The following is a 27,781-nucleotide window of genomic DNA, read 5'->3' on the forward strand; positions in this document are numbered from 1 at the left end:
CAAAAATAAATAAACGTTGAAAAAAAAAAAAAAAAAAAAATTTAAAAAAAGTAGTTGATATTTATCAGTTTGGCTGGAGCCCAGTAAAATTATATAGTTTGGTTTACATTTCCTAGTGACTGGTTGTAGTTCCCAGTCTCTAAAACGGACCCAATGATCCTTGCCTCCTTTATAGAGTCCTTTCCACATTAGTCGCACAAGATTAGTCCATATAACCAAAAGAATATAGCAGATGTCTTAGTGTGTGACTTCTGAGGATAAGTCAAAAAAAAAAAAAAAAAATACTGCCCCTCCCAGCTTCTCTTGGACCAATTTCTCTGGGAGTTTCCAGGTACCATGTCATAAAGATACTCACCTAGCCCTACAAAGATGCCCACATGCTGAGGAACTGAGGCATCTTGCCAGTAGTTAGCACTACTGTATTACTGTATGAGATAGACATATTCTATTTGTTGTTTCTCTAGAGAACCCTGAGTTAGTGAATTCATTAGTGAGTGAATGAGTTAGTGAGTTACTATGTATTGTATGTAGGTACGTATTTAATGGTATTGGCTCATGTGACTATGGAGCCTGAGAAGTCTCACGATCTGTCCTTTGCAAGCTGGAGACCAAGGAAGGCCACTGGTGTAGTTTGAAAGTTTTAACAGCCAGAGAGCGTATGGTGTAGCTACCAGTCCAAGTCTGAAGGCCTGAGAACCAAAAGCTAAGAGGGCAGAAGACTGATGTCCCAGCTCATTCAGTCAGGCAGAGAGAATTTCAACCTTCCTCTGCCTTTTTGTTCTATTCAATCCCTGAATGGATTGGATGATGCCCACCCACATTGGAGACAGTCAGTTGCTTTTCTTAGTCCATCAATTTAAATGCTAATCCCTTCTGTGAAAAGATAAGTAAGTCCTGGGGATGTAATGTACAGCATGATGACTATAGTTAACAACAGTATATTGTATACTTGAACATAGCTAAGAGGTACAAAACGGAAAGGAAGACAACTAACGCTCCTGTGTAGGTTTCTTGTGTGCCTGTCATGTGCTAGAAGACAAATGTGCATTAAAAATTACTTTTTGAGCACCCACCATGTGCTGAGCCAGGCACTGTCCTGGGTTTTGAGCAATACAATGGTAAATCCATCTGGAAACTCATTCTGCCAGATCCCATCCCTTCTCCCTGTGCTGATTCACTCAACAGGACTCTGTCCTAGGATTGTGAGTCCTGTGTGAACTGATGGAAAGGAAGAACATCATGTTTTCCAGGGTACTCTGATAGTCCTCGTCCTGGTTCCTGTTGAGTTTCTTCACCTGGTTCTTCAGCCTTCCTATTAATTTTGAGAGTTCCATGATTATTTCAATAAATCCTTCCTTTTTTCTTTTAAAAGTGTTTTGAATTTTCAAAGTATTTCAAAGTAATGTGGAATGACAGAACAGTTCAAATAACTCCCATGCCCTTTACTTAGGCATTATTAATATTTTGCATACTTACTTTATTGCACTCTGTATGTTATATACATATTATGTATGTGGTATGTGTATTTAAGTGTATGCTATACATATATATTATATACAGGATATTTAGTATATATGTATGATATTTTCCTAAGCCATTTCAAAGTTACAGACCCATGCTCCTTTACCCTAAATCCTACGTTGTTTATTTCCTAAGAACAAGGATGTCCTCTTATGTAACCACAATATAAGGATCAAATTCAGGAAATGTAAGATTTAATACTATTTTATTACATGTAATCCACTTTTCAGATTATACTAATTGTCCCCAAAATGTCATTTATATCAATTTCCCTTTCTCACCCAGGATCCAATCCCAGATTACACATTGCATTTAGTTGTCATGTTCTTTTTTCTCAAATTAGCCAGAGTTTATTTCTGTTCTTATAACCAGTGTTAATGATACAGTTTCTTCCTGTTGTTTACAACCAAAGAATCTTTATAACAGTCAGTTATATAATTTAATCCTAATAAACTCTTCTAAGTAGGTATTAAAATCCCTGTTTTATAGATCAGCATTATTAGACTTTGAGAAGTTAAGAAACTTACCCATGATGACACAGAAAGTTCAAGAGCCAGGATTTAAATTCAAATCTTTTTAATTCCCAAGCCCCTACTTATTCCATTGCAGGCTTGGCAGGTATTAGTAAACCACCGTCTCTGCCTTCAAGAATCTCACAGGCTAGTGTGGGAGAGAGATAAATAAAGAAATAATTAGAATAGATGGCAGTAAATCCCAAATACAGAAGTATGTACAAGGTGTAGATGGAGCACAGTCAATGAACTTACTTCAAGTATAACAAGAAATATGGTCAGGGCTTCAACAGCAAGAGAAGAAAGTAAGATTAGTTTTCTTCCTTGATGCCAACTGGGAATTTACACATTGTCTGTCTACTGTCCGAAGCATGATTAATATCAATGCTGATCAGCTAACGTCCAACATATGCTCAGGAGGTTCCACATTTAGTTGCCTAACATTGTTAACTTGGACAACTGCTAATGCAGTGTTACCTCCTGAATGTTAGGGACCCAAGTAGTTCCCACACCATTTCAATTCTTAGGTGGCCATTTTGATTTATGTTGACATTATCCAGTCTGACATTTAGCTGTAACATATTGCAAAGATCCTAATCTATAAGCTTGCTAAAAAATCTGCCTTGTTTAGTTTGATAGTTTTAAAATATTGACATTATAAAGGGAGTTCCAAAGGGAAAAGGGTCTGATCCCTTCAAGAAATCTAGAGCTCTTTCTCTTCTCTTTTTGTAAAAAGTCACATGAAAAGTAGGCATCAGGCCGGAGGAAAACTAGAGCTACAAAATCAGAGCAAACAGCATCTTTGTGGCTTTGGTTCAGAACAAGATGACAAAAAGAAAATATGCAAAGGTCAGGAGCTCAGATCCTATCCAGGGAGCTGAAGCTTGGAACAATTAGGAGTATTGAGCAGAGTAACAGGAAGGTGTTAGCAAATCAATGGACCCTTGAGCTGAGTCAGGGGCTGAGTATTTGCTGGGGACCCCCAGAGGGACCCGGACAGTGTGAGAAGGACAAGAGCTGGATAAGCATGCAGTGATAATATCTATTATTGATGAGAGTATTTAATTTGTATTTAGTAGATAGATTTCTTTTAATACTTAACTTTCATGGTAAGTTGTTCATAAGTTACTTGCATAAGTAAGTGTTCAACTAATGTTGAATTGGATTAAGCTGGAAGGTGGATGATAAGACTATCCTACACAGAAAGATTTATATTATCTGTGGCTCGTAGGATGCATTCTTACTTCTCTCATCTGAAGCTATCCAAACAGGGACAACTGGTGACCTGCCACCAGCAACCCAAAGCGCAGGTATGGGGATTGACTGATTTAATAAATGTTTACTGAACAGTTATTGCCAACTGACCTTGTTTTAGGTAGTAGGGACACAAAAATATCTTTGTCTCTACTTTCAAGGAGTTCATAGACAAGGAAGGCCACAGTTATGACTGTCAGCTGTCCATTTTGACACTCCCTTTCTCAGTTCATCGATGGGTTTCAAAATCTGAGACCACAGAATATCAGCATCATACGAAACCACCGAGATCATTTTCTTTACCACTCTGCTTTTGGCAGGACTCTCTAAATCCAACCTAAACCATGGGGCATACCCTCCTTTTTAAAGCTCTCCTAAGGTGTCAGTGCATTCACTGCGTGGTCTAGTCACAAGCCAATGTGGCATTCCTTCCACAGAATAAGGAAGTTCATGCAATAGTAATAGTAACCATTATTTACTGTGCATACAACATACTGTGGTATGTGCTGGTTCCTGTGTGAGACATTCCGCCAGGGCACCTGGGTGGCTCAGTCAGTTGAGCACCTTACTTCGGCTCAGGTCATCATCTCATGGTTCGTAAGTTCAAGCCCTGCATCGGGCTCTCTTCTATCAGTGCAGAGCCTGCTTGGGATGCTCTGTCCCCTTCTCTCTCTGCCCCTCCCCCACTCATGCACCTGCACTTTCTCTCTCAAAAATATATAAACATTAAAAAAAAGACACTCCTATGTCATCTCAATGAAAACTCATAATTCTGTGAGGTAAGTACATGGTTCCTAATATATCTTTGGGAAAACTGAGGATCAAGAAGGGGCTTGCCCAAGGTCACAAATCTAGTTAGTGGCATATATTCAGTTCCAGGGTAGTCTGATCCAAGAAGGCATGTGTCCACCTCACCGAACTACAGTATTCTTCCTCCTTATTTGCAGTAGGTATAATCAGTTCATCTCCCCAGCGTACTCCCTGATCATCTTATCAAGAGTATGTGAATGGGAGCTCTGAAAGTTGATGCCAGCTGCTGGGCAGTGTGGGTGGACATGGCCCAGGAGGGAGGAAGGCTATGAGAGAAGAGTCCCTTTTCAGATCCCAAAGACTCAAATGTGATACACACATACCTTCCCTATCACTTCCCCATGGCGCTTGCAGAGCTGTAAGTTGGTTTCCTGACACTGGGAGAACTCAGGCCTTCTCTAGAACTTCTCTGTCTTCAGTGGTTGGATGTCCCTGTCCTCAAGGATTACTTCAACAATAGCAAACAGCCTCTGGGCCAACTCCAAAACCAGCAATGGAAACACAGGCCTCCTTCAATTCACTGAGGCAAAGTGCTTAAGAGCATGGACTCTGGAGTCAAATTAACTTGAAATTCTGACACTGCTATTTATTCGCTGTGCGATCTTGGGCAAGCAACTTAACTTGTCTGTGCTTCAAATTTCTTACCTGTGAAAAAGGAATAATGGCTTTCAGTTAGAGAAGGATGATGATGGCGTAGATTGAAAAAAAACTTTTTTTTGAAGGGTTTTATTGGGTTATAATTGACACACATTACAGGTTTTGACACCTGTCCACTGGTGAAACTTCACCACAGTCAAGGTAGTAACTCCATCACCCCTAAAAATTTCCTCATGATCTTCTATCACTAATTCCTCTCATGTCCTTTTCTGTTATGACCCCCATCATGTGCTCACAACCAAATAGGCACTGATTTGAAAAGCTAAGATTTACTGGAGAATTAATTGATCCCTTTATCAATATGTAATGCTCCCTTTTATCCCTGATAATTTTCCTTGCTCTGAAGTCAGCTTTGTCCGATATTAATACAGCTACTTCAGTTTTCTTTTGATTAGTATCAGCTTTGTATGTCTTTCTTTATCCCTTTATTTTTAATCTGTGCCTTTATATTTAAAGTGACTTTCTATAGACAATGTATACTTGAGTTCTTTTTCTTTTTTAATACATTCTGATAGTTTGTCTCTTATTTGATGCATTTGGAACATTCAAATTTATTTATTTATTTATTTTTTTTTATTTTTTAATTTTTTTTTTTCAACGTTTATTTATTTTTGGGACAGAGAGAGACAGAGCATGAACGGGGGACGGGCAGAGAGAGAGGGAGACACAGAATCGGAAACAGGCTCCAGGCTCTGAGCCATCAGCCCAGAGCCCGACTCGGGGCTCGAACTCACGGACCGCGAGATCGTGACCTGGCTGAAGTCGGACGCTTAACCGACTGCGCCCCCCAGGCGCCCCTGGAACATTCAAATTTAAAGTGACTATAGTTGGTTTAATATCTACCATATTTATAACTATTTTCTTTCTTTTTTTTTTTTTTTTTCAACGTTTATTTATTTTTGGGACAGAGAGAGACAGAGCATGAACGGGGGACGGGCAGAGAGAGAGGGAGACACAGAATCGGAAACAGGCTCCAGGCTCTGAGCCATCAGCCCAGAGCCTGACGCGGGGCTCGAACTCCCGGACCGCGAGATCGTGACCTGGCTGAAGTCGGACGCTTAACCGACTGCGCCACCCAGGTGCCCCATTTATAACTATTTTCTATTTGTTTCTCTTCTCCTTTGGCTTTTACTCTTCTAACATTGCTGTCAGTCATTTCACTTATCTGTAAGCTATAATCACCAAATGCATTATCTGTATTCTTGTGAACGAATTGTTATCTCTTAAATTAAGAATAAAAAAATAGGGCGCCTCCATGGCTCAGTCAGTTCAGCATCCGACTCTTGATTCCACCGCAGGGTTGTGGGATTCAGCCCCATGTCAGGCTCTGTGTTGAGTGTGGAAGCTGCTTAGGACTCTCTCTCTCTCTCTCTCTCTCCCTCTGCCCCTCCCCCACTCACACACTCTCTCTAAAAAAATAAAATAAAAATAAAAAATGTTATTTTACCATCATTTATTCCTAACACCCTGACTTTCTTTACGTAGACCTGAGTTTCTAACCATTATAATTTCTTTCTCTCAGAAGAACTTTTAACAAATTTCTTGTAAGGCAGATCTACTGGTGACAAATTCCCTCAATTTTCGTTTGTTTGAGGAAGGCTTTACTTCTCCTTTCCTTTTGAAAGATAAGTACCAACTGGATAAAGAATTCTAAATGGGGGCTTTTTTCTTTTAATACTTTAAATACTTCACTCTGTTCTCTACTTGCTTACATGGTTTCTGAAGAGAAACTTGATATAATTCTTATCTTTATTCCTCTATAGGTAAGCGTTCTCCCCACCCCCACCCACACCTTGTGCCTTATTTTAAAATTTTCTCTTTGATTTTTCTGCAGTTTCAACATAATATGTTCATGTGTGAATGTTTTGGAATTTCTCATATTTGACATTCTCTGGGATTCCTGGATCTGAGGTATGGTGTCTGTCATTACTTTTAGAAAATTCTCAGCCGTTAGTGACTTCAAATATTTCTTCTGTTCCTTCCTTTCTTCTCCTTCTGGTATTTCATTACACATGTGTTGTACCTTTTGTACTTGTCCCACAATTCTAGGATATTCCATTCCTTTTTCTTACTACTTTTTTTTTTTCTTTCTCCTTCTCAGTTTGGAAAGTTTCTGTTGACACATCTTCACACTTGTTGATTCTTCCATCAGCCACATCCAGTCTGCTGATGAGCCCATCAACGGCATCTTTCTTTGTTACATTGTTTTTGAGTTCTACGCTTTCCTTTTGATTCTTTCGTAGAGTTTCCATATGTCAGCTTACACTACCCATTTGTTTTACATGTTCACATTTTCATTAGATCTCTTAGCATATCACTCACAGTTATTTTAAATTCCTAGTCTGATAGCTCCACACTTTATGTCACATCTGAGCCTGGTTTGAGGCTTGCTTTATCTCTTCAGACTATGCTTGTGCTTTTTAGCATGCCTTGGCCCTTTTTTTGTGGAAAGCTGGACATGGAGTATCAGGTAAAGGGAATTGAGTTAAACAGGCCTTTATTGTGAGGTTTTGTGTTTATCTGAATTAGACTAGGTTTACTGTTTGCTGTAGCTGTAGACAGAGGCTAAAATCTCCCGTACTGTCCTTGTTTTCGTCTCACCTGTCATCTTTGGAATTCCTTAGAGACTCTTTCTTTTCTTTCTTTCTTCCTTCCTTCAAATTTTTTTTAATGTTTATTTATTTTTGAGAGAGAGAGACACACACACAGAGTGTGAGCAGGGGAGGGGTAGAGAGAGGGAGACACAGAATCTGAAGCAGGCTCCAGGCTCTGAGCTGTCAGCACAGGGCCTGATGCAGGGCCCAAACTCATGAACCACGAGATCACGACCTGAGCTGAAGTCAGATGCTTAACTGACTGAGCCACCCAGGCGTCTCTCCTACTAGAGACTCTTTCTTGAACAAAGTCTGAGTTTTGCAGTTCTTTCAGTAGTAATGAATGCCCTGTTACTATACAGGAGACTGATTTATGTAGTACCACAAGGTGTGTGTACATGTGTGGGGGAGAAGATTCCATAATTCTATAATTAGGTTTCAGACTTTCAAAGAGCCTGTGCCCTTAAGCTTTGACCTTTACAAGCAATTTTCAGCTTTTTTCCCCCCTTAGGTGAGACGAAAAGTGTAGAAGCGGCTGTAGTTGGGTATTTCTCTTCTTCCACGTAGGTTACACTCTGGTAGAATAATTTCCTTTGAGGGCAGGCTTTTGTTAAGGAGAAAATTTATTTCATGATGGTTACCTCTACTGGAAGCATAAAGGGATTTTTCTCAACCTATACCCTGAGAGCCAGATGAGATTTCTGGAGGTAAAACTTGTAAAAGTGTTAAGTGTGGGGGTCTCCCTAAGATTGGGCACCCAAAGTTTTAAACTCTCAAACTAGTAAACAATGAGCCACCAACATTTTTTCAATTATAGCTTAAATGTTCCTACTACTTCAATAACCCAAGGGAAGGAAAATTTCTTATGTTTCAAAATCTATAAGCAATAAAAGAAAATTTGATAAATTAGGCTGTAATTTTTTTTTTCCAGAGCAAAACAGCGCAAGCAAAGCTAAAAGACAAGTGACAACTAGAAAAAGCTTTGCTGCTCAAATCACAAATAAAGGCCTAAACATTTGAAAAATTGAGGGGAAAAAAAGACCAACAATTCTTCAGGAATGAAAAGGACAAAAGATAGGCACAGAAAGAGAACTAAACAAAAACACTCTTACACATGTTAAAAGATGCTCCACCTCAATTATAATCAGATAGAAAAAATAAAATGTGGATATTTATCACTGCTCATCTATCAGATTGGCAAGCATTCAAAATTTGAGAAAACGTTCTGTTGAGAAGGATATGAAGGAAACAGGCACTCTGGAACCCTGGTACCTTTCTGGCAAGAACCCAAATGATACAACTTAAGTTGTAAGGGAATTTACAAGGGAATTCATAAGGGAATTTGGTGACATGTTAGCAAAGTTATAGATCATTTATCTTTTGACTCAGCAATCCCACTTCTAGGAATAGGATTCCAAAGATACACCAACAAAAATAAAATATGATCTAAGCACCAAGTTGTAGTTTAATTTATAGTAACAAATGATTGGAGACAGCCCAGAATGTCCACCAATAGGGAGCTAGTTGAAGATATGATGGTACATCCACACAATGAAATATGATGAAGCTCCAAGAAGCAGTGAAAAGATCATTAAATACTGAAAGAAAGTGATTTCTAGGATATATTGCTAAGTGAAAAAAAAAAAAGCAAGGTAGAGAATAGGGTCAAGTGTGCCTATTTATTTATTTGGCAAAAATAAAATAAATAAGACAGAAAGAAGAAAGAAATGTTAAACTAATGTCTAATTGCTATGTATGAGGGGAGAGAAAAAAATAGAGGGGAGAAGACAGACATATAAATTCAGGTTATTAAATAGTTTTGACTTGGGATGATGTTAACGTTTTAGATACATAAAAAGATAAAGTTATATGAAGAAAGAATAACAATAAAAAACAAATTGAAACAAATAAGCCCAACTATTCCAAGGTCATAGCATAAACACACTGAGAAAAAAAATTCTTCAAATGATAGAAAACTACAACAAAAACAAAACCAAAAAATTCTACAAAGAAATCTTAAGCCATATTCAGTTGTCTCATTATCATGTTGAAACTATTAAAGGTTTCTTGTGGGATAAATTAAAAAAGTAGTTATATTAATGTGTTTTGAAATAAAAATATTCAGCTTAAGAGGAAAGATAATGAAGTATAAAATCATAGAAGCAAAAACCATGTAATTATAGATTATAATCACAAATGCAGTAAGAAGTTGTGATTTTCCTCCACATTAAAAAAATATAATTCTAGCTCTGATCACTGAAAAGGCCTAGATGCCACAAAAACCCTGTAACAGCGAGCACCCATCTCTTCTAGACTGTGGTTTCTAAATACATTTTCTCAACACAAGGAACCAGAGATCTTTTGAGAAATGATTGATTCCAATTCTGAGGTATGAAATGTACAAAGTGAATTTGGGATATCTTACTCTGTTAGCAAGCAACTGGGGTCATGTCAAAAGGACAATAGAAGTCAACTGTCCTAACAAAGGACAATTTATATATGAAAAGGCAATTGACTGAAGCGCATCACATCATAAAAACTCATTCGTTCAGGGCGCCTGGGTGGCTCAGTTGGTTGAGCGTCAGACTCTTGATTTCAGGTCAGGTCATGATACCTGGGTCATGGGATAGAGCCATGTCAGGCTCCACTCTGAACATGGAGCCTGCTTAAGATTCTTTATCTCCCTCTGTCTCTCTCTGCTGGTGCACTTTCTCTCTCTCAAAGAAAAAAAAAAGGTGGAACACATTCTTGATTCTGCCCTTTGTTGATCAGTTTTCAAATCAATTCATTGGTACCCTAGTTTGTGTGTGTGTGTGTGTGTGTACATACACACACATATATGTATATGTATATGTATATGTATATGTATATGTATATGTATATGTATATGTATGTGTATGGATGGATACACACACACAAACACAGAGAAATTATAAATAAGGTTTTTTTTTCTACTGTTTATTTATTTTTGAGAAAGAGAGGCAGCGTGAGTGGAGGAGGGGCAGAGAGAGAGAGAGAGACACAGAATCGGAAGCAGACTCCAGGCTCTGAGCTGTCAGCACAGAACCCGACACAGGGCTCGAACTCATGAACTGTGAGATCATGACCTGAGTTGCTGTCAGACGCTTAACTGACTGAGCCACCCAGGTGCCCCCCAGAATAAGACTTTTTTTCAAGTGTCATCATGAACTAATGAATTTTTATTTTAAACTTTTTAAAATTCATTTTTTATTTTGTTTTAATTAAATTAATTAACACATACATATTTATTTGTTTTGAGAGAGAGAGAGCGCATGCAAAGGGGGAGGGAGCAAAGGGAGAGATTGAGAATCTTAAGCAGTCTCCATACTCAGCTTGCAACCCAAGGCAGGACTCAATTGACCCTCAAGTCATGACCTGAGCCGAAATCAAGAGTTGGATGCTCAACCAACTGAGCCACCCAGGCACCCCATGCCTTTCTTATATGAAGTGTATTTCAGAGTTAAATGGTTGAAAAAAATCCCCATTTTTCTTCTCCTTCTCCCTTTTTCTCTTCTTCCCCTAACTGCTCCTCCTTCTCCCTTTTTCCACCCTTCTAGAAGTTACCATAATTATTTTTTTCTAATTGTACCTCAGGCATACCAAATTGGGTTAGTCATAATTCTTGGTTTATAATACATGAATATCATTTGTGCTTCCCAGGCCCTCTCTTATTTATTATTCATTTATTTTTAACAATAAAATGAACTTCCATTATACTAAAATTGTTCACGGGCAGAATGAAGTTCCGAACAATAAAAATGTTACACAGATGTTTTGAGAAATGTCTAGAAGTTGTTCAATTACTAGAGCATTCTCTTTATGAAGAAAGATAAATGTCCCAGTTGGATCTATCTATCATTTAATCAATTCATCTTCATTGATTCTTGCCCTGTCATCTCCATTCTGCCATACTGAACCATCCGTTGAGTTTTTAAACTTTTGTTTCATGTGTTCTTTAGCAGTTTCCACAAGTTTCCATTTGTTTCCTTATATCTTTTATTTATTTTCTGAGACTTTTTCTTTCCATTTGCTTCAAGAGTCTTCACCCTTACTCTTAGAACACCTTTAAAATACTTAAAAAAATTTTTTGAATGTTTATTTATTTTGAAAGAGAGAGAGAGAGAGAGAGAGAGAGAGAGAGAGAGAAAGATATTGAGATTGTAAGCAGGGGAGGGATGGAGAGAGAGAGGGAGACAGAGAATCTGAAGCAGGCTCCAGGCTCTGAGCTGTCAGAACCAGAGCCCGATGTGGGGCCCGAACTCATGAACTGTGATATCATGACCTGAGTCAAAGTCGGACACTTAACCAAATGAGCCACTCAGGTGCTTGGAAAGTTCTTCTTTAAATAAGGGTCCCACTTAAGTCAACACTGCTTTAAAAAAAATTTTTTTTTTTAATATTTTTTAATGTTTATTTATTTATTTTGAGAGAGAGGGAGAGAGAGGGAGCAAGCACGAGTTACGGACGGGCAGGGAGAGAGGGAGAGAGAGAGAAAGAGAGAATCCTAAGCAATCTCCACACTGTCAGCACAGAGCCCAAAGAAGGGCTTGAACCCACAAACTGCAAGATCATGATCTGAGCCCAAATCAAGTGTGGGACACTTAACCAACTGAGCCACCCAGACACGCCCAACATTGCTTTAACAAAACTAAATCTTAACATCACTAGAACCACACGTTATGTGCCTCCTGATGGGATGCAACAGAACGTATGAATTACTCCTGCTTGAAACAATTGACCTGAATTTAATTAAGTTTTTAGGGCTCCATGCCAGCTTATAGGAGGCATGGAGACGTAAGAGTGAGGTGACACTGAAGACCCACCACTCGAACCCAGGTTGTAAGAACTCCCATAGTACAAATGACCTGCTGTCCCCCCACACACATGGCTTTAAGAAGAATGTGGAACTATGATAGAATAAAGGGATTTCAGAGATATGATGAGTAAAGGGGGAGATAAATCTCAGGATTCTTGAGAAGATTCAAGGGAATAAGGAATGTGAAATGCTTGGCACGGTGTCTGGAAAATGGTAAATGAAAGCTATCATTACCTCTTGTCACCTCTCAGAGACTCAGTCTCTCCTTTAGTTGTAAAACATGGAGGTGACAACCTCCCTCTCAAGGCTACTTAGGGTTCAAAGCATTCAGCTACCTTCAGTCCCCTTTCCTTCTGCATCTGGACCCTGTTCATCCCCAGTGCAGTGTGTACAGTTGGCCAGTAGATGGCAGTTCAGGCCAGTCTATCTGGAACCTGGACCCCAGAAGGAGCTAGTCTTCTTTTGCTGTAAAAAGGAGAATCTTGCCTCGTCTGGTGCTCCCCTTCTCTTCCTAGGTAGGTAGCGTAAAGCTGAGAGATTCAGTGGGGCTTCTTAGATATAATTAGGATTCTAGCAGTTTGCTGAGGATTCATTATTTGCTAGGCTGAGTGGCATTCCTTAGACCCAGTTAGCCCAGATGTCAAGTACTGCCTGGTGAGCTGTGCCTTGACCCTGCTTTTTGTCCCAATGCCTCCTGCTCCATCCTGAATCACTTGTATGCAGGTCCAATTGGGTTCAGCTTCTCTTCCCCATCAGAGTGGGGATTACACCTCTGTACCCACCCAGACCTGGTGTAAGAAGATGTCCTTCAGGAAACGTTTGTCGAGTGAATAAGTAAATGCATTACAGATATTCAATCACATATCCTCCCTCTCCAGCAGTCTGCAGGACAGGGTATATACAGTTTCTTTTTGTCTCTCAGCCTACTAGGTAGCCTGAGTAGTGGTTTAGTCGTACATGCCCTGCAACTGGATTGTTCAGCTTCAGATATCACCTCCTCCACATACTAGCTGCACATCCTCAGACAGGCCCCTCCATTTCCCTACCTGCACAATGGAGATGCAATAGTACCTCTCTTGTTGTCCTATGGCCAGGACTTAATGAGCAAACACATTTAAAGTGCTCAGAAGAGTGCCTGGCACTCAGTAGGCACCCAGTGTATATTAACTGCCATCTGAACCTTGCTGTACTCTGAGACAGATTTAATGCACTTGCAAAAATGCATTCACGGAGGATGCTTAAAGGAGATGGCTCTCAAGAAACAGCATCTTCCCCTCTAGCTCCTCTTTTCCTCCTGCTTCTTGCTATTGATGTGATTATTACTGAATGTTTGGAGAGGTCCAAGGTGAGTTTCCAAAGGCCCACAAGTCATGAGTGCTGTTTTGACCACCTTCTTCCAGCCACAGCCTTGGCCTCTGCAGTCACCACTTGGTGTTATGACAGAATATTTAGGATTCAAGGACCCTGTCTCAGTAGCCCAAGGGTCAGAAGGCACTGAGGAAGGGACCTCCAGAGCTGTTTTTTTTTTCTCCTCTGTCCCCTTTCTGGGGTGTGTGTGTGTGTGTGTGTGTGCACGTGCTTGTGCACGCATCCATGTGCTTTTGGGAGCATCTTCCAAGAGTCACTGCTCAACTGTGGGGCTGTTGTGCAGGTCAAAAGGATTCCTGTATGAAGTGCATCTGAACTTCAAAGTGAACACACAAAGTACAGGGCAGGACAGGGAATTATTACGGTCCTATATAATCTCTCCATTTTTTTCTGCATGTCAGTATGATGAAATGGCAAAGTGTGTGTGACAGGTGACCACTAGGTGGCGTGATCAACGTGAAGAAATCACTAATTAGCTATAAGCTCATCACCTGCCCTGTGCGATAGAATGGAAGAGCAGATAAACATCTATCTGGAGAAGATCAAATCCCCTACCTCAATAAATTTCAGCCATCCTGGCAAGATTCGGGGTGGGAAGGGCTACTGGCCCAGGAGAATATACACAAGAAAGCTAGGGTCAAGGAGGTAAAGTCAAGCACACTGATTGGCCCCAGCCCATCAGTCCAGTCCTGATTCCTGAGGTCCCTCCTTTGCCTTGCCCAGGAGATGTGCCCAAGTACCCCCAAGACACCACGGTGCCTTTACCTCACCATGCCCTCTGCCCACCATACCCTTCTTCATTCTTTTTTTTTAATGTTTATTTATTTTTGAGAGAGAGAGAGAAAGAGAGAGAGAGACAGAGCACAAGCAGGGAAGAGGCAGAGAGAGAGGGAGACCTAGAATCCGAAGCAGGTTCCAGTCTCTGAGCTGTAAGCACAGAGCCTGATGTGGGGCTTGAACTCACAAACTGTGAGATCATGACCTGAGCCGAAGTCTGATGCCTAACCGACTGAGCCACCCAGGCGCCCCTCTTCATTCTTTTCTCAGGGTGTTGCCTCCCCCTGGGAGCCTCCCCTGATTAGGCTACTAGCTTCTTTGTGCCCCACTGTCCCTACACCCCCTTCTTTCCCAGCTCTTTGCCACTTTAGTGGACTTAGAAGTTTACCATTGAGTAGGGATTTCCTGGCTAGGTGTTGATGGGGGTGAGAAGCCATCAGGCTAGTTCTACTCAGTCTCCTCTGCCCCCTCAAAATGTGTAAGAGTTTTCTTGCCTACAGCATCCCTTTGGAGTTCCAGGGCCCACTCTCTGCCTCATGCCCTGAGAATGACCTAGCATGCCAAGTTTGTCCACACTGGGTAAGCAGCGTGTGGGGGCGGGGGATTGGCTATATGAATTGCAAAGTCCGGTGCAAAATGAAAATACTGGACCCCTTATTCAAAACTATGATGAATTTCAAGATGGAGACAGCAGCGCAGTAAACAAAGAGCAGGGCCCTTCTGACCGCAGGGGCCTGTGTGACTGCATGGGTTGCACACCTGTGAAGGCGGCCCTGAGTCTGGGGTTGAGCAAAGTCTCAGGTAGTCCTCATGTCTGTTGCACAGCCATCAGGTGAGCCACTGGCTGCTTGAAAGGGGTTGGCCATCAACAGACCATTTAGTGTATGAAGCCCTTCACATCAGACATTTCCTTACTCCCCAGGTTTAAGACATAAGAGAAACAGCCTCAAATTTAGAGTTAAGCTAACCTGGATTCAAATTCTGATTCCATTGCTTAACAGCACAAATCATGAACATCTCCAGGCCTCATATGCAAAATGGGAGGTAATAATATCTACCATGAATATGCAAATGAGATTTCATGTAGGTAGCACTTGGTCTAGAGCCCACACCTACCGCATCTCGCTGAGCTCTCCCCACTGAGCCTCACCGTATGTCCGTAGAAACATCTGATCAGGAGAGAACAGGAGCAGACGTTGGGCCTAACAGCTGGGGGATGTTTGCCCAGTGAGGAGGGTCACCATATGGAAGATCCCAAGGAGCTCCTCCTGAGTGTCCCATAGTCAAGCAAGCAATGAAAGAGAGAACTCGGGAGACCCTGGAGATATTCTTAAATCAAGAATTACCATGGTGTGGTGGGGGGGAAGATTCATTCATAATTTTTCCAACAAACGCATGTGAACATTTCCTATGCCAGGTGCCGAGGATATAGTGGTAAGCCTAACAGTTGGGGTCCCGTCCTCTGTCTGCTTAATGTGTGTGATTACTGTGTCCTGTTCTCTTGGATGCATCTGTCACTAGCCAACAGTCCAGCAGCATTTACTAGGTGCACACTATGAGGCAGGAAATGAGACCACAGCAGGTGCTACGAAACCCCACTAACCTCCTCAGATCGAAATGAATGAAAGCTGTGTGATTTCATTCCCCAAAGCCAACACCTGTGACTCTTTGCAGGCAGGCTGTCCTCACGCTGGTGGAGCCCGCTGGCCAAGTGCACTGAGAGCCAGAAGTGACCAGGAAATGACATCCCCAGGGGCAGCCCTTAACACATGATTGACAGAGGTGTCAATACTCCTGTCACGGCTGGGGACAGCTCTCAGGCACTCCTTAGCTTATTTGCACAAGTCGCCCACTGGACTGAGCCAAAGTTACCCTCTTGGGACTTTGCTTGATCTCACACCTGTGATAGCCTTTTCTTGTCCCTCCTCTTCATTTGTCTACCTGCGTTTCCTCGGACCACTTCCCAGTAACTTTTAGACAAATCTTTGTTCAGGATCTGTTTATGGGGAACTCCCTCACTGAAGATAGAAAAGAAGATGAAAAAAAAAAAAGAGGTTCGGTTGTTCCCAGTCTTCATGTTACTATGAAGAGTGATGCCGTGTGTCAGAGGTAAGTTATTATGAATAATAAACTACAGCTTTGCAAAATAATTCCTTTTGTTATAGAGTGCATCCAAAATTATCCCTGTAGTATGATCACTCTCCCTCATTTGCATTCTGATATATTTTCTGAGTGGGGAAATATTCTTGCTTGCTGGGTGGGATTTGCACATAACCTACACCTTTCTTTTACCAAATCTAGATACACCCATGAGAGTGGGTTCTGCATGTAAACATCAACCATTGTGGGGCAGCTGGGTGGCTCAGTCAGTTAAGCGTCTGACTTCGGTTCAGGTTATGATCTCACTGCTCTTGGGCTTGAGCTCTGTGCCAGGCTCTGTGCTGACAGCTCAGAGCCTGGAGCCTGCTTTGGATTCTGTGTCTCCCTCTCTCTCTCTGCCCCTCCCTAGCTCATGCTCTGTCTCTTTCTGGCTCTCTCTCTCAAAAATAATAAACATTGAAAAAAAAAAACCCAAAACATCAACCATTGTGCGTTTTGCTGTGTGAAAAAAGTTGAGCCATGCTGGGTCAGATTCCTGGGAATTTTTGGCTTTATGCTTGTGTGGACTAGGTTCACAGGAGTAGGGCTTAAAGGCCCATGATTCCCTTGGCCCATATAGACAGCACCCCTTCCTCCTACCAGGAATGTCTTCCACTCTCAACTAATCCTTTCTCACCAAACCCACCTCTTCCAGGAAATTTTCTCAGATTCCTCCCCACCCCCAATCAGCCTACCCTGAGCTCCCCTTTTTTGGCACCTTGGAAAGTGGTTTTTGTTGGAACCACTTTCTTAGCATTTGGCTCTTAGCACTTAGCACTAAGGGAAGGAGGTCCCACCCTTCCTCCTCTCAAGTTAGCTGGAGTCTCTGAATTTCTAGGGGAAATCACAGGCTGATCATGCAAGGAGCATATCAAGAGCCTTAGCCATGGCAGGAGGTGGGAAGTGGGGCCGGCCCTGCTATTACAGGTTATGGGCAGAGGATGAGCTCAAGTCCCCAGAGCTTGTTTCCTCCTAAAACCAAATGTATGTTGGTAAAGCGTGGATACCATGGCATCTGTGAGCCCACCTACCAGGTATGAAGCCTTGCCTTATTTGCCTGCCCAGCCCACCTGCCTATACCCAGATACACCTGCCCTCAGGGTCTGGACCGGACCCTTGGATATTGATAGGGTTCTGCTCCCAATAGCCCTACACACTGTAGTGCCTGGACTCCCTAGCTGTCTTGCCATGCTTCTGCTCTAAAACTGGAAACTCCCTATCCCCTAGATGAAGCTCAAGCTTGTGGTGCCACTTTGTTCCAGAGACTGGGCCTCTGGCCAACTTTCTTGGGGCAAAACCTAGAAAGTATCTGCTCCTTCACCAGTCTTTGGAGTTCTAGCAAGCCTGCGTGCCGAGGCTTCTTTCTGGAGTAGTGACAGGGAGCACTTACTCTGTTTTCTGAATCTTTCTATACCCCCTGATTTTTTAAGCCAAGGGTCCTGTTTTCTATCTTAAGGTCCCTTTTAGGCTGCTTGGGGTAATATCTTATCTAACATATGTGAAGTGCTCATTACACATTTGCTGATTAATTGCAATTTCTCTTCTATGCCTCCCCAAGGGCCTGGTTATAGCATCCATTCACTTCATCATCCATTATCTTTCCATCCATCCATCCGTTCACCCACCCAGTGCTATAATAAATATCTACATCCAAAAGAATGACTCCATTTCCTCTGTTTCCATCTCACAGACTGGGCCAGAGATTTTTACCCTAAGAATTTAGTCCTGGGAGTTTGGAATGGACATATATTAAAGCTGAGAGAGGGGATGACAAAGTGAAAGCCCACCTGCTCTGCATACATTGTCACCTACTGACCTCTACTAGACACCAGTGGGCTTGGAGATTATAGGACAGGTAGGAAAATGCTTCTATTCTTTCCAATGGGCTTAAAATTCTACAGCCCTAAGAACTGATATCTATCTTTGCAACGTATGTCTCCACAAATATGCTTTGGATACATCTTGAAGGGCAAAGAATGTATATGCAACTCCTACTGCCCCTGACACCTTTCTGAAAGGGGACCAGCCTGGGGGATGGTGGTTGGAGCTGATCCTGGGGTTATTCCAGACGGATGAATTCAGATGAGAAAGAAATGCTGGGGGTGCCTGGGTAGCTCAGTTGGTTAAGTGTGGGACTCTTGATTTCGGCTCAGGTCATGATCTCATGGTTTGTGAGATGGAACCCCAAGTGGGGCTCTGTGCTGACAGCGTGGAGCCTGCTTGGGATTCTCTCTCTACCTCTCTCTCTGCCCCTTCCCCCTGTGTGTTCGTGCATGCTCTCTCTCTCTCTCTCTCTCTCTCAAAAATAAATAAATAATCTTAAAAAAAATAAATGCTGGACTGCCTGATGGGGGTAGAGGTGGACTCTCCAGCAGGGATGAGCGTCCCATGGCCAGGAGAGAGATCTCCACTGTGGGTTTGGAGGAAGAGACACCCACAGGGCTGCCAGAGTGAGGATGGAGAACAAAGTCAGCGAGGGATGAGACCAACTGGAAAGCCCTTGTAGGTGCAACTAAGAGGTTAAACCTAAGAGGTTCAATTCTTAGACACTTCTTCCTTTGATATGGGAAAAGGTATAGTAGTACTCACTTTTAAAGTCTTTTTCCTCACAGGTTGTGGCTTCCTTCATGGCCTCTAGGCCTGCGGATCTAGAAAGGGTGAATCAGCCTCAGCCTGATTGGGGGCGGGGTTACAGAAGGCGGGGCCGGGGCGCTGAGGAGATGACAAGCTCCGCTCTCAGCTTCAGAGGCCTGCGGCAGGGGGCAGGGCGTTCAGTGGAGGAGCCGCCCCCAGTTCGGAGGGGAGGTGGCCTTCATTCAGAAGGGGACAGGAGACAACCCCGCTGTTTCTCAAATATATCAGAGAGAGTGAGCCCCTAAGGCAAAGGGAAAGCTGAACCTAGGGTGACCCCCAGCGCAGCACCTGCTTTGGACACGGGACGCGCGCAGATCATTAGATAAGACACAGCCTCGGTGGGGAGGTGGGGCTCCAGGGGTTCCCGTGCAAGGGTAATTGAGAAGTGCCTGGCACGCGTCGGGCGCTCAGGGAGTGCCTTCTGACCTGGGAATGAGCTGCGAGAGGGCTTCAGTAATACATTTCAGCTGGGCCTGAAGAAGCGGTGAAGGCCCTCAGGTGTGAAGGTCCACGGGCATGTTTGAGAGGGGCGGGGGGGGGGGTGCGCTCCTGTGCAGCTGACAGAGGAAGACAGAGGAGGGGGTGGCAGGGGAGGGTCTGATACACCTGCTGTACTGTCCACGGCAGGTTTCGTAGACTGTGTAGTCAGCCCTGGGTCTCAAAGCATGAAGGGGTATCACTTTACCCTGGGAAGATGTGAGAAATACAAATTAATGGGCCCTGTCTCAGACCCACTGATTCAGAAATTGTTTTTTAATTTTTAACGTTTATTCATTTTTGAGAGACAGAGAGTGTGAGTAGAGGAGGGGCAGAGAGACAGGGAGCACAGAATCCGAAGTAGGCTCCAGGCTCTGAGTTGTCAGCTTGAACCCATGAACTGTGAGTCCATGACCTGAGCTGAGGTCTGACACTTAACAGACTGAGCCACTCAGGCGCCCCCACTGATTCAGAAGTTCTGTAGGGGTGGGGCGGAGGGGGAGAGAAGCAGCAGTCTGTCTTGATAAGCTCTGCAGGTGAATCTGATGCAGGCCCAAGGTTGAGAAGCACTAGTGTGGTGGGAAGAGTAGAGGACTTTGGAAGGTAGGTGGGCGTGGGGGTGGGGGCTGGGGAGGAAGGAGTATGCTGTAGAAAACTTACCTGGGAGAAAGCGCATTGTGCTGTATTGTGCCTCGTGGCATACCGTGTCCTCTGAGGCATGTGCATCATCATACCAGCATCACAGATGGAAGACCAAGGCTTAGAAGGGTTAAAAGACTTGCCATGATTCCATAGTAAGAGCTGGAGCCAATTTCTGCACCCGGGTTGGCCTGACTCCCAAAGTGGAGTAGGGATTTTCTCTACCACTGTAGGTGCCTCCTGGCACCACAGCAAAGTGGTGGTCTGAGTCTCTGTGCCTGGAGAGCCACTGGTTGCCTGGGGGAAGGGAGGGGCCTGGAGCTTCCCAGAGGGCCTGGTGCTGAGCCAGTGCTGGGGCTAAAACGGGAGGGCAGGGAGGCTTGCTCTTACTCCTCTGCTCAATTACTTGCATTTTCATAAGGTTTGCCATTCACACCGGGGAGCTGGGCTTAGCAAATGTACTTTCTGAAGTGACCAGCTGTCATCTCGGACTTCTAGAGCTGAGAGGTTAAATGTGAGGTTAAGTGAGAAAAGCAGGGTGAAAAATTACCTGTATGCTGTGATTATAACTACCTTAGTTTTTTATTTTTAAAGATACAGTAAGAAGACACAAAGGAAAGGGAAAAAATGCTAAAATAATTTTTCCCCCCAATAGTTTGCAAGAGGACTCTGCATTCATTTAGTTTCAAAAGTACGGGGTGCCTGGGTAGTTCAGTCGGTTAGGCATCTGACTTCAGCTCAGGTCATGAGCTCATGGTTCCTGAGTTCAGGCCCCACATCGGGGTCTCTGCTGTCAGCACAGAGCCCACTTTGGATCTTCTGTCCCCCCCTCTCTCTCTGCCCCTCCCCTGCTTTCGCTCTCCCTCAAAAATAAATAAACATTAAAAAAAAAGTGCAACTCGTGGCATAGGAGACAACTCTGTGCCCAGTGGTTCTCTCTTCAGGGCAGTATTGGGCTTTCCTGCCCCTCGGAGTCTGTCCCTGAGGCCAGTGAAGACATCACCTTGGGGGGGGGGGGTGCGGGATGGCCTGGGGGAGCCCTGGGACATAGCTGATGTCACAGCATGATGACATTCATGAGGCTAAGTCCCAGGGTCATGTGGCCTCTGGAAATGCTGATGGCAGCTTACGAGGGATTCTGGGGCCAAGGACCTGAGTCTTCCAGGGCATCCCAAGAACAGCAGCGTCCAAAAGTGCAAACTCAGAGGACTAGCTCAGGCAGTCGCTACTTTCTGAACAAAGGCCACCAGACACCTTAAACACAAAATATTCTTTTATTTGTCAACGAAGGCTACACGGGATCACTTCTGGTTTTGTTTTTATGCCTTTTTTTTCTTTTTCTAGAAGGTATCTACATCTGCATTTATTTACAGCCTTGTCGGTATTTACACAGTCAAGAATACAGTGTTAGAAACACAAAAGTGTCGAGAAAAAAACTTCTCAAAATTAGTTCCAGACTTCAGGAAAACTATTTCCACATGGTAAGGCCAGAGTCTCCAGTGTTGGTCGTCCAAAGGCAGCTTGGGACAGTCCTTTTGCCAAAGCTGCGGGTTCAGAAGTGTTCAAGAACAGGCGGGTTTAGAAAAGTGGGATTCTGGTGTTGGGTGAAACCAGGGTTGCCGGGCCCCACCAGACATCTGTGACCCAGCTTCTGCCGGAATGGCTGAGCCTGCCTGAGGGCTGGTTCTCCGTTGGCAGTTGGCCCTCAGAATCAATCACATGTTCTTGGGGACCGAGGAGTCACCCAGTGTCATGCCTTTGGCATTCCAGAGGGGGTAAGAAACCCAACATGAGCCCCACCGAGGCCTCCCCCCACTCTGATCTTCCACATTCATGATGAAACCTAAGAGCTCACCGCTGTCTGGGGCGGTCAAGTACACAGGCTGGTTTTTGAGAATGTAAAGGTTGGAGAGGATAAAGTTTCTATCACCTGAGCAATGAGTCTTTAAAATGAGTTTGCTGTTTTCTGACAGTTAAATGAAAGGGTCTTGAACTACAGAGTTCTTTCTTTTAACCCCCTCCCTTCCAATAAAATATAGACAAGTGTATAAACCTAGCTGGGAATTATAAGCCTCAAGTGGAGGGCTTTTTGTTGTAACAAGGATCCCAACAGAAAGAGGAGACTGGGTTCTTTCTGGAACCCCTCAGGAGGCAGGCCCCAGCTCAGGACCAGAAGGCATGGACTGGGCTTAGTGGCTGCTACGAGGAATGGAGAATAGATCCGACTTTGAGCACCAGGGATGTCAAACCCCAAAGCCCAGGATCCTGCAGAGTCCTGGCAAGCTCCTTCCTCCTGGGCGCCAAGCTCAGCATCCCTGCCCTCACCACGTGGCAACCACAAACACGAGGCTGCAGATGTGAACCTGCATTCTAAGACTTCACACTGAAAGCCCGATCTTTGCATAATGGAAACAGCCACCTACAAAGGTGGTACTTACAAGTCACAGCTGAAAAGGTCCTTTATAATTTTTTTTTCCAAGCAAATGTGATTCTTTGTTATGTGTCTATGAAAACACTGCCCAGTGTTACCTTCCTTTGCCTCACCGTCACCTTCTGCTTCTGCCCCACCCCATCCTGATTATTTAAACCATTCTCAACTTCTGGTCAGTTTCCTAGGGATTGTTTCAAATTTTCCATCCCTAGGTGGAAATCAGGCACTGGGCTGTTCCTTGGGTTCTCAGCCAACAATTCTGAGAGACCAGCATCAGGGGCTGATAAAGGTGCAATTTACCCCAGAGTTTCTTCCCCTTCATTCCCTTGTCATAGCTCTGCCCTCCAATGATGTCTGTCTGGAGGCTGGGTAAAAAAAGGGAATCTCATCTTACGAAAAACAGAGCTGGGGAATAAGTCCTGTTTAAAGCAATGGCAGAGAGGCTGAGGATCAGGGGACGATGGTACCCATGGAAGGCAGGGGAGAAGGCAGGAACTCTTCCAAAACAAACCCTTTGCTAGAGCAACATCCTGCAGAATCGTGAACCTGGGCCAGTGAGGGAAGGCTGGTTTCTCCAAGAAATGGACACTTTGAGTAGCTTAGTGCTAAAAGGGCAGGTGCCATCGAGGGTGGGATTTGATGCTCAGAGGCCACTCGGTGGGCATGGGGAACTCTGGCTTATGCCTTCAGACTCACTCTTGCTGTGAGATTGGGGCTGCTGGTCTCAGCAGAAGGACAGACTGAGAAGGGAGGTGCCATGTCACCTGCCAGCCCTTATGGAAGCCCACTCCAAAAGGCTAGGCCAGAAGCACCGTCTCCAGGAGCAACAGTACCGATGTGAAACCACAGTGCGTGATGCTGCCTACGCCACACCTGAGATCTTTTCTCTAAAGAAAGAATGCTTCAACTTCTCCCCATACTGATGCTGGGCCTCCTTAGTGGTGTGGAGCCCAGGAAAGGCAAAACGTGAAGGAACATGCAATAATTCTGTGTTTTTGATCTTTACAAGTCCATCCTATTACTTTGGTGGGGGGTGGGGGTGGAGGGTTCAGAGGGTGGGGATGGTGTAGGGAGATGATTCCCTTGGCTCTCATGTTGGCTCTGACCTTCAAGTAGATGTCCCCAGCAGGTCTCGACTGATGTCAGGTAGCCAAGATGGAACCGATCAGCTAGGCTAATGGGCACGAGAGCTTCACCCAAGGGCTCCTTGTATCAAGAGTATGTTTTGAGAGGCATCAGTCTATTTTGGATTTAAAAAACAAACGTGTTCTTCAGGCCAAACTGCTTTCCATCCCATCCAAGAACGATCCTGCCAGATGGGAGTCCACCACCAGCTCCCAGGGACCACACACAGCAGGCCCGAGGAATACTGCATCGGACTCAGCAGAGCTCTGTACCCAGAGGCACTGGGCAACCAGTGGACATATGGGCCAAGGTGCACTGTCGCAGCAGTGTGACTTTTGTGGAAACAGGAAGAGCACTTAGCAAAACATATCCTCTAATCCCAGTGGGATGATGTAAGGCGAAACCTCCTCTCCCGAGAAGCGGCGGGTGCCTCCCTCTGCCAGGCAGAACCCAGGCTACATGCTGCTCCGGTTCTCACACAGCAAAGACCTTCTTGGTTTCATTAACTCGTGTAATATTCTGAAGACTCTGTGAGTAAGGCTATAAAGGTGCCATGAGCTTATCAGTCCAACAAGGTTTCCACGGGGGATAGCTCAGACTCAGAATTCATTTTCCACACTTAATGTAAATGTAACCCATAAAAGTCCCATTTTATAAGAAGCCCAGCTCAAAAGGAAGCATTCGGCTTCCCCTCCTGGTCTCCCAGAACCTCCTGTGAGTGGTAATGATGATGGTAATTAGGCAGATGAACCAGGAGCAAGGAGCTCCTCGCTCTTGCTGCGGCTGTCCCCTCCCCTTAATGCTTCCCTAGCCTGATGGCTGCTCCTGGGCGTGCCCACTTCCAAGAAGGCGAGAGAGCGTATGCCTCTTCCCAGTGACCTCAGGCATGGGTCTTCCCAGGGACAGCTGTGGCCTGGCCTCCCTGATCTGTGGGTACCGGCCTCAGGAACAGGTCCCAATCCTGGGGCAGCAGGGTGGGGGAGGGGGAGGGGGTTGGATGACCTTGCCAGGCCACACCAAATTAGCTCTTCCCTCCTTTCTCCTCAGTCTCTCTTTAAAACCCTGGATGGACTCCTCCAGAGGGGAAGCTGTTTTAGAAGAACTTCACAGAAGGAATTTCCTGAACGCTGACCCTGCTGCCTCCCAGCTGTGCTACTGGCTCATGTATGGGAGGCAGAGGAGCCTTCAGGAGCTGGTTAGAAGATGCGTGGCTTATGCCTTCCTCTCTTTGGCTGACTTCTTCTTAAGCATCTTTCCAGAATCAACGGCCACCAAACACCTCTCTCCACACTCCTGTTTCTCAGTGGTGGAGCTGAACAGTGGAGGGAAGATACCCACAGTCATGGGGAGAGAGGTTCACCTGGGAAGGCAGGCTGGTACCCTTGCTGCCACTGCCTTCCTTTTGCCATGGGTGGCCTGCCCCTCCCTGGACCTTGTGCTCACGTGGAGGGCTTGCCGGTTCTCACATCTGACTCTGGGAGAGAGGAGGCGATGAATAATAAGGAACATCATGGGAAGACCAACCAACCACAGACATCCTGGGTGCCTTGCCTCTATGGGAGGGTGAGGCTCTTAGCCCCAGGATGTTACGTCACCAGACTGGGGGAAGGGACCTGGGGGACACTTTCTCCATCCCAGCATGGGGGTGGCACCGACAACTACACAGGATTTGCAAAAGGGGTAGGGGGTTGCATTTAGCATCAAAATATAAAGCTTGGACAGGAGTTTGGGGCAGCTTGGAACAGGTGCTAAATGATATCACAAAAGTCCCCAGAGCAAGATCAAGACATCTGTGGTCCTCCAGAGGCACAGAACATGGTGAGTCAAAAGCCGCCACTCGTCTGTGGGAGCTGAGCCAAAAATCCTCAGGTCCTGCAGACCCTCCTTCCGGGCCCCCTCAGTAGTTCGGTACTAGCCCGTCACTCTCTACACCCCTCACTCCTGCCCGACCCCCATGGAAGAAAGGGTTGCACATGAGACAAGTTAGCACAGACACTTGTGTCTCACATCACACTGGGTACCTAGGGACAGACAAGGACACACCTCAGGAGATGTGTCTCAGAGAGGAGAAATGTACCCCAACAACAAGGAAAACTCCTCAAGGAGAAAGGGAACAAAAGACAATAAAGTTTTCATTGTGATCACACTACAGAAAAAAATACCTTCTGTTCTTTGCAAAAAATGTGTGAAGGCCAAATCTGTGTTTTTCTTTTCTTAAAAAAAAGGATGTTGCATGAGTTACAATGCAACCAGTATCTTTTTTGTGTGTGTTGGTTTGTTTTCTGCACTTGTTAAAAAAAGGATTTTTTTTTTTTTTTTTTTAAGTACAACACAGTCAGGTGTGTGGCCACGAAAGAGTAGCTGTCTTTGGCAAGAAGTGCAGGCCGTGGACCTCTCTGTCACCTCCGGCCCATCTCGCTCTGTCTCATGAAGTGGATGTTGTTGGCGCTGTCTGACAGTTCCGGGTACTGTTCCACGGAGATCACGAAGAAGCCGTCGTAGCCTTGAACCCGCCCCGTGTTCAGCGCCTGCTGCTTCTCCCCCTCTGTCCAGGCCCGCAGGCCTTCCTCCCCTTCCCGGAGTCGCTGCTGCTCGCGGGCCCACGCCTGGCGCACGGCTCTCTGCCGGGCCAGCTCCAGCACCCGCGCCTTCTCCTCATCCAATGTGGTCCCGTAGCGAGTGCTCAAGCACAGTGCCCCATACTGGAGCTGGATGTCTGTGTAGCGTCTAGTCCTGCCATTGAGCATCGTGTTGATCTGGGACACCGTGACGTTGACCCCGTTCTCCAGGGTTCGCCGTCCCCCACTGAGGCCCAGGATGGCCAGGTCGCCCTCCGAGGGCCCTGGTTTCACAAAGTAGTGGGTGTCCATCCCGTCAATGGTGAAGTGCAGGTTCTCCAGGTAGTGGGCGTTGTTCAAGATGGCAGCAACCCTCCGCCCGTCTTCGTTGGCCACACTGATGATGTCTGTGGTCACTCGGCCATCCTTCAAGGCAAACTTGACCCCCTTGCCAAAGACCGAGCCACTGGATGCAAACTTCTTTGTCTCTGGGGCCTGTTGGCAGCTGGTGATTGTGGAGCCGTAGAGCTGGTCAAAACGTTCTAGGGTGACAAAGGCCTTGAGCTGCTTCTGCACCTCACACTGTACCCCGAGGATAGACTGATGGGGGAGGAGAGAGAGAAAGAAGGAATGAGGCAAAGGGGAAAACCTCTCCCTAAGAGCCTGAAGAGTCAGCTCTCATAACTAATCGAATCTATACACATTAACCAGTAGCATCTAGCTCTACTGCTGACCACTAGAACATTCTGCCATCCTTTATCCATCCGTTCACCCATCCTTCCATTAAGAAACTCTTCAGCAAGCACCTGCTCTGTGCCAGGTTTCTTTCTGGGCACTGGAGAGGTACCAACGAATCAGACATCATCCCTGCTCTTGAGGAACCCATCTTTTAGTGCAGAAAGACAGATGTGACATCAAATAATTATCATCAAATGTGATAACTGGTGGTTTAAGAGAAGTAGCAGTAATAACTTTGGCTAACAGGTCTTGGTCTTTGAGCTAAATCAGTCACATTCGGTATCTCATTTGATTTCCACAATAACTTTATATAGTAGGTACTCTTATTATTGATTTTACATCTAAGAAAACTAAGTCTCTAAGAGGTTGTAATGGGCCCACATCTGTACAATGGGTAAGTATTCAAGCCAACGTTTGAACTCTGTCTGATTCTAGAGGCTCAGCTTCAAGGGCTCTGGATCAGGGAGCAGAGGACAAGGATCAGAACATCTCAGCCCAAAGATGGAGGAATGAGGTGGACAAGGTAGGGTTCAAGGGCAGACTCACGCTTGAGTTGGAACTCGGAGGATAAAGGGACGATGTCAGATGGAGGAATGACAAGCAATGGGTTCTTGGCAAGAAGGCTTAGTAAGATGAAAAGCGGTCATTTATATAACCCCTCTTACCCTGCTTCATCGCTCTCCATCATGTTTATAAACTATTTTCAAGGA

At 44.8% G+C, this 27,781-nt stretch overlaps 1 protein-coding gene and 1 long non-coding RNA gene across 16 annotated transcripts in view; both read right to left on the minus strand.

Moving 5' to 3' along the window:
* Positions 1–2,080: 2,080 nt before the first annotated feature.
* Positions 2,081–19,157, minus strand: LOC147576781 (uncharacterized). The gene is made up of 2 exons (XR_015241456.1): positions 19,059–19,157; positions 2,081–2,181 (listed from the first exon to the last, which is right to left on the minus strand). It is a non-coding gene; the product is annotated as an uncharacterized LOC147576781 (long non-coding RNA).
* A 2,317-nt stretch (positions 19,158–21,474) lies between these two features.
* Positions 21,475–27,781, minus strand: part of TENM4 (teneurin transmembrane protein 4) — a 2,941,751-nt gene continuing 2,935,444 nt past the window's right edge. For all 15 annotated transcript variants that reach the window (XM_086678435.1, XM_086678426.1, XM_086678434.1 and 12 more), the window contains one exon: positions 21,475–26,933. In XM_086678435.1, the coding sequence (XP_086534561.1) occupies positions 26,175–26,933 (759 nt within the window). In that variant the 3' untranslated portion in view covers positions 21,475–26,174. The remainder of the gene's footprint in view (positions 26,934–27,781) is intronic.

Source organism: Puma concolor, chromosome D1 (assembly GCF_028749965.1).
Source record: "Puma concolor isolate L17-30 chromosome D1, mPumCon1.1.hap2, whole genome shotgun sequence".
Lineage (NCBI taxonomy): Eukaryota > Metazoa > Chordata > Mammalia > Carnivora > Felidae > Puma > Puma concolor.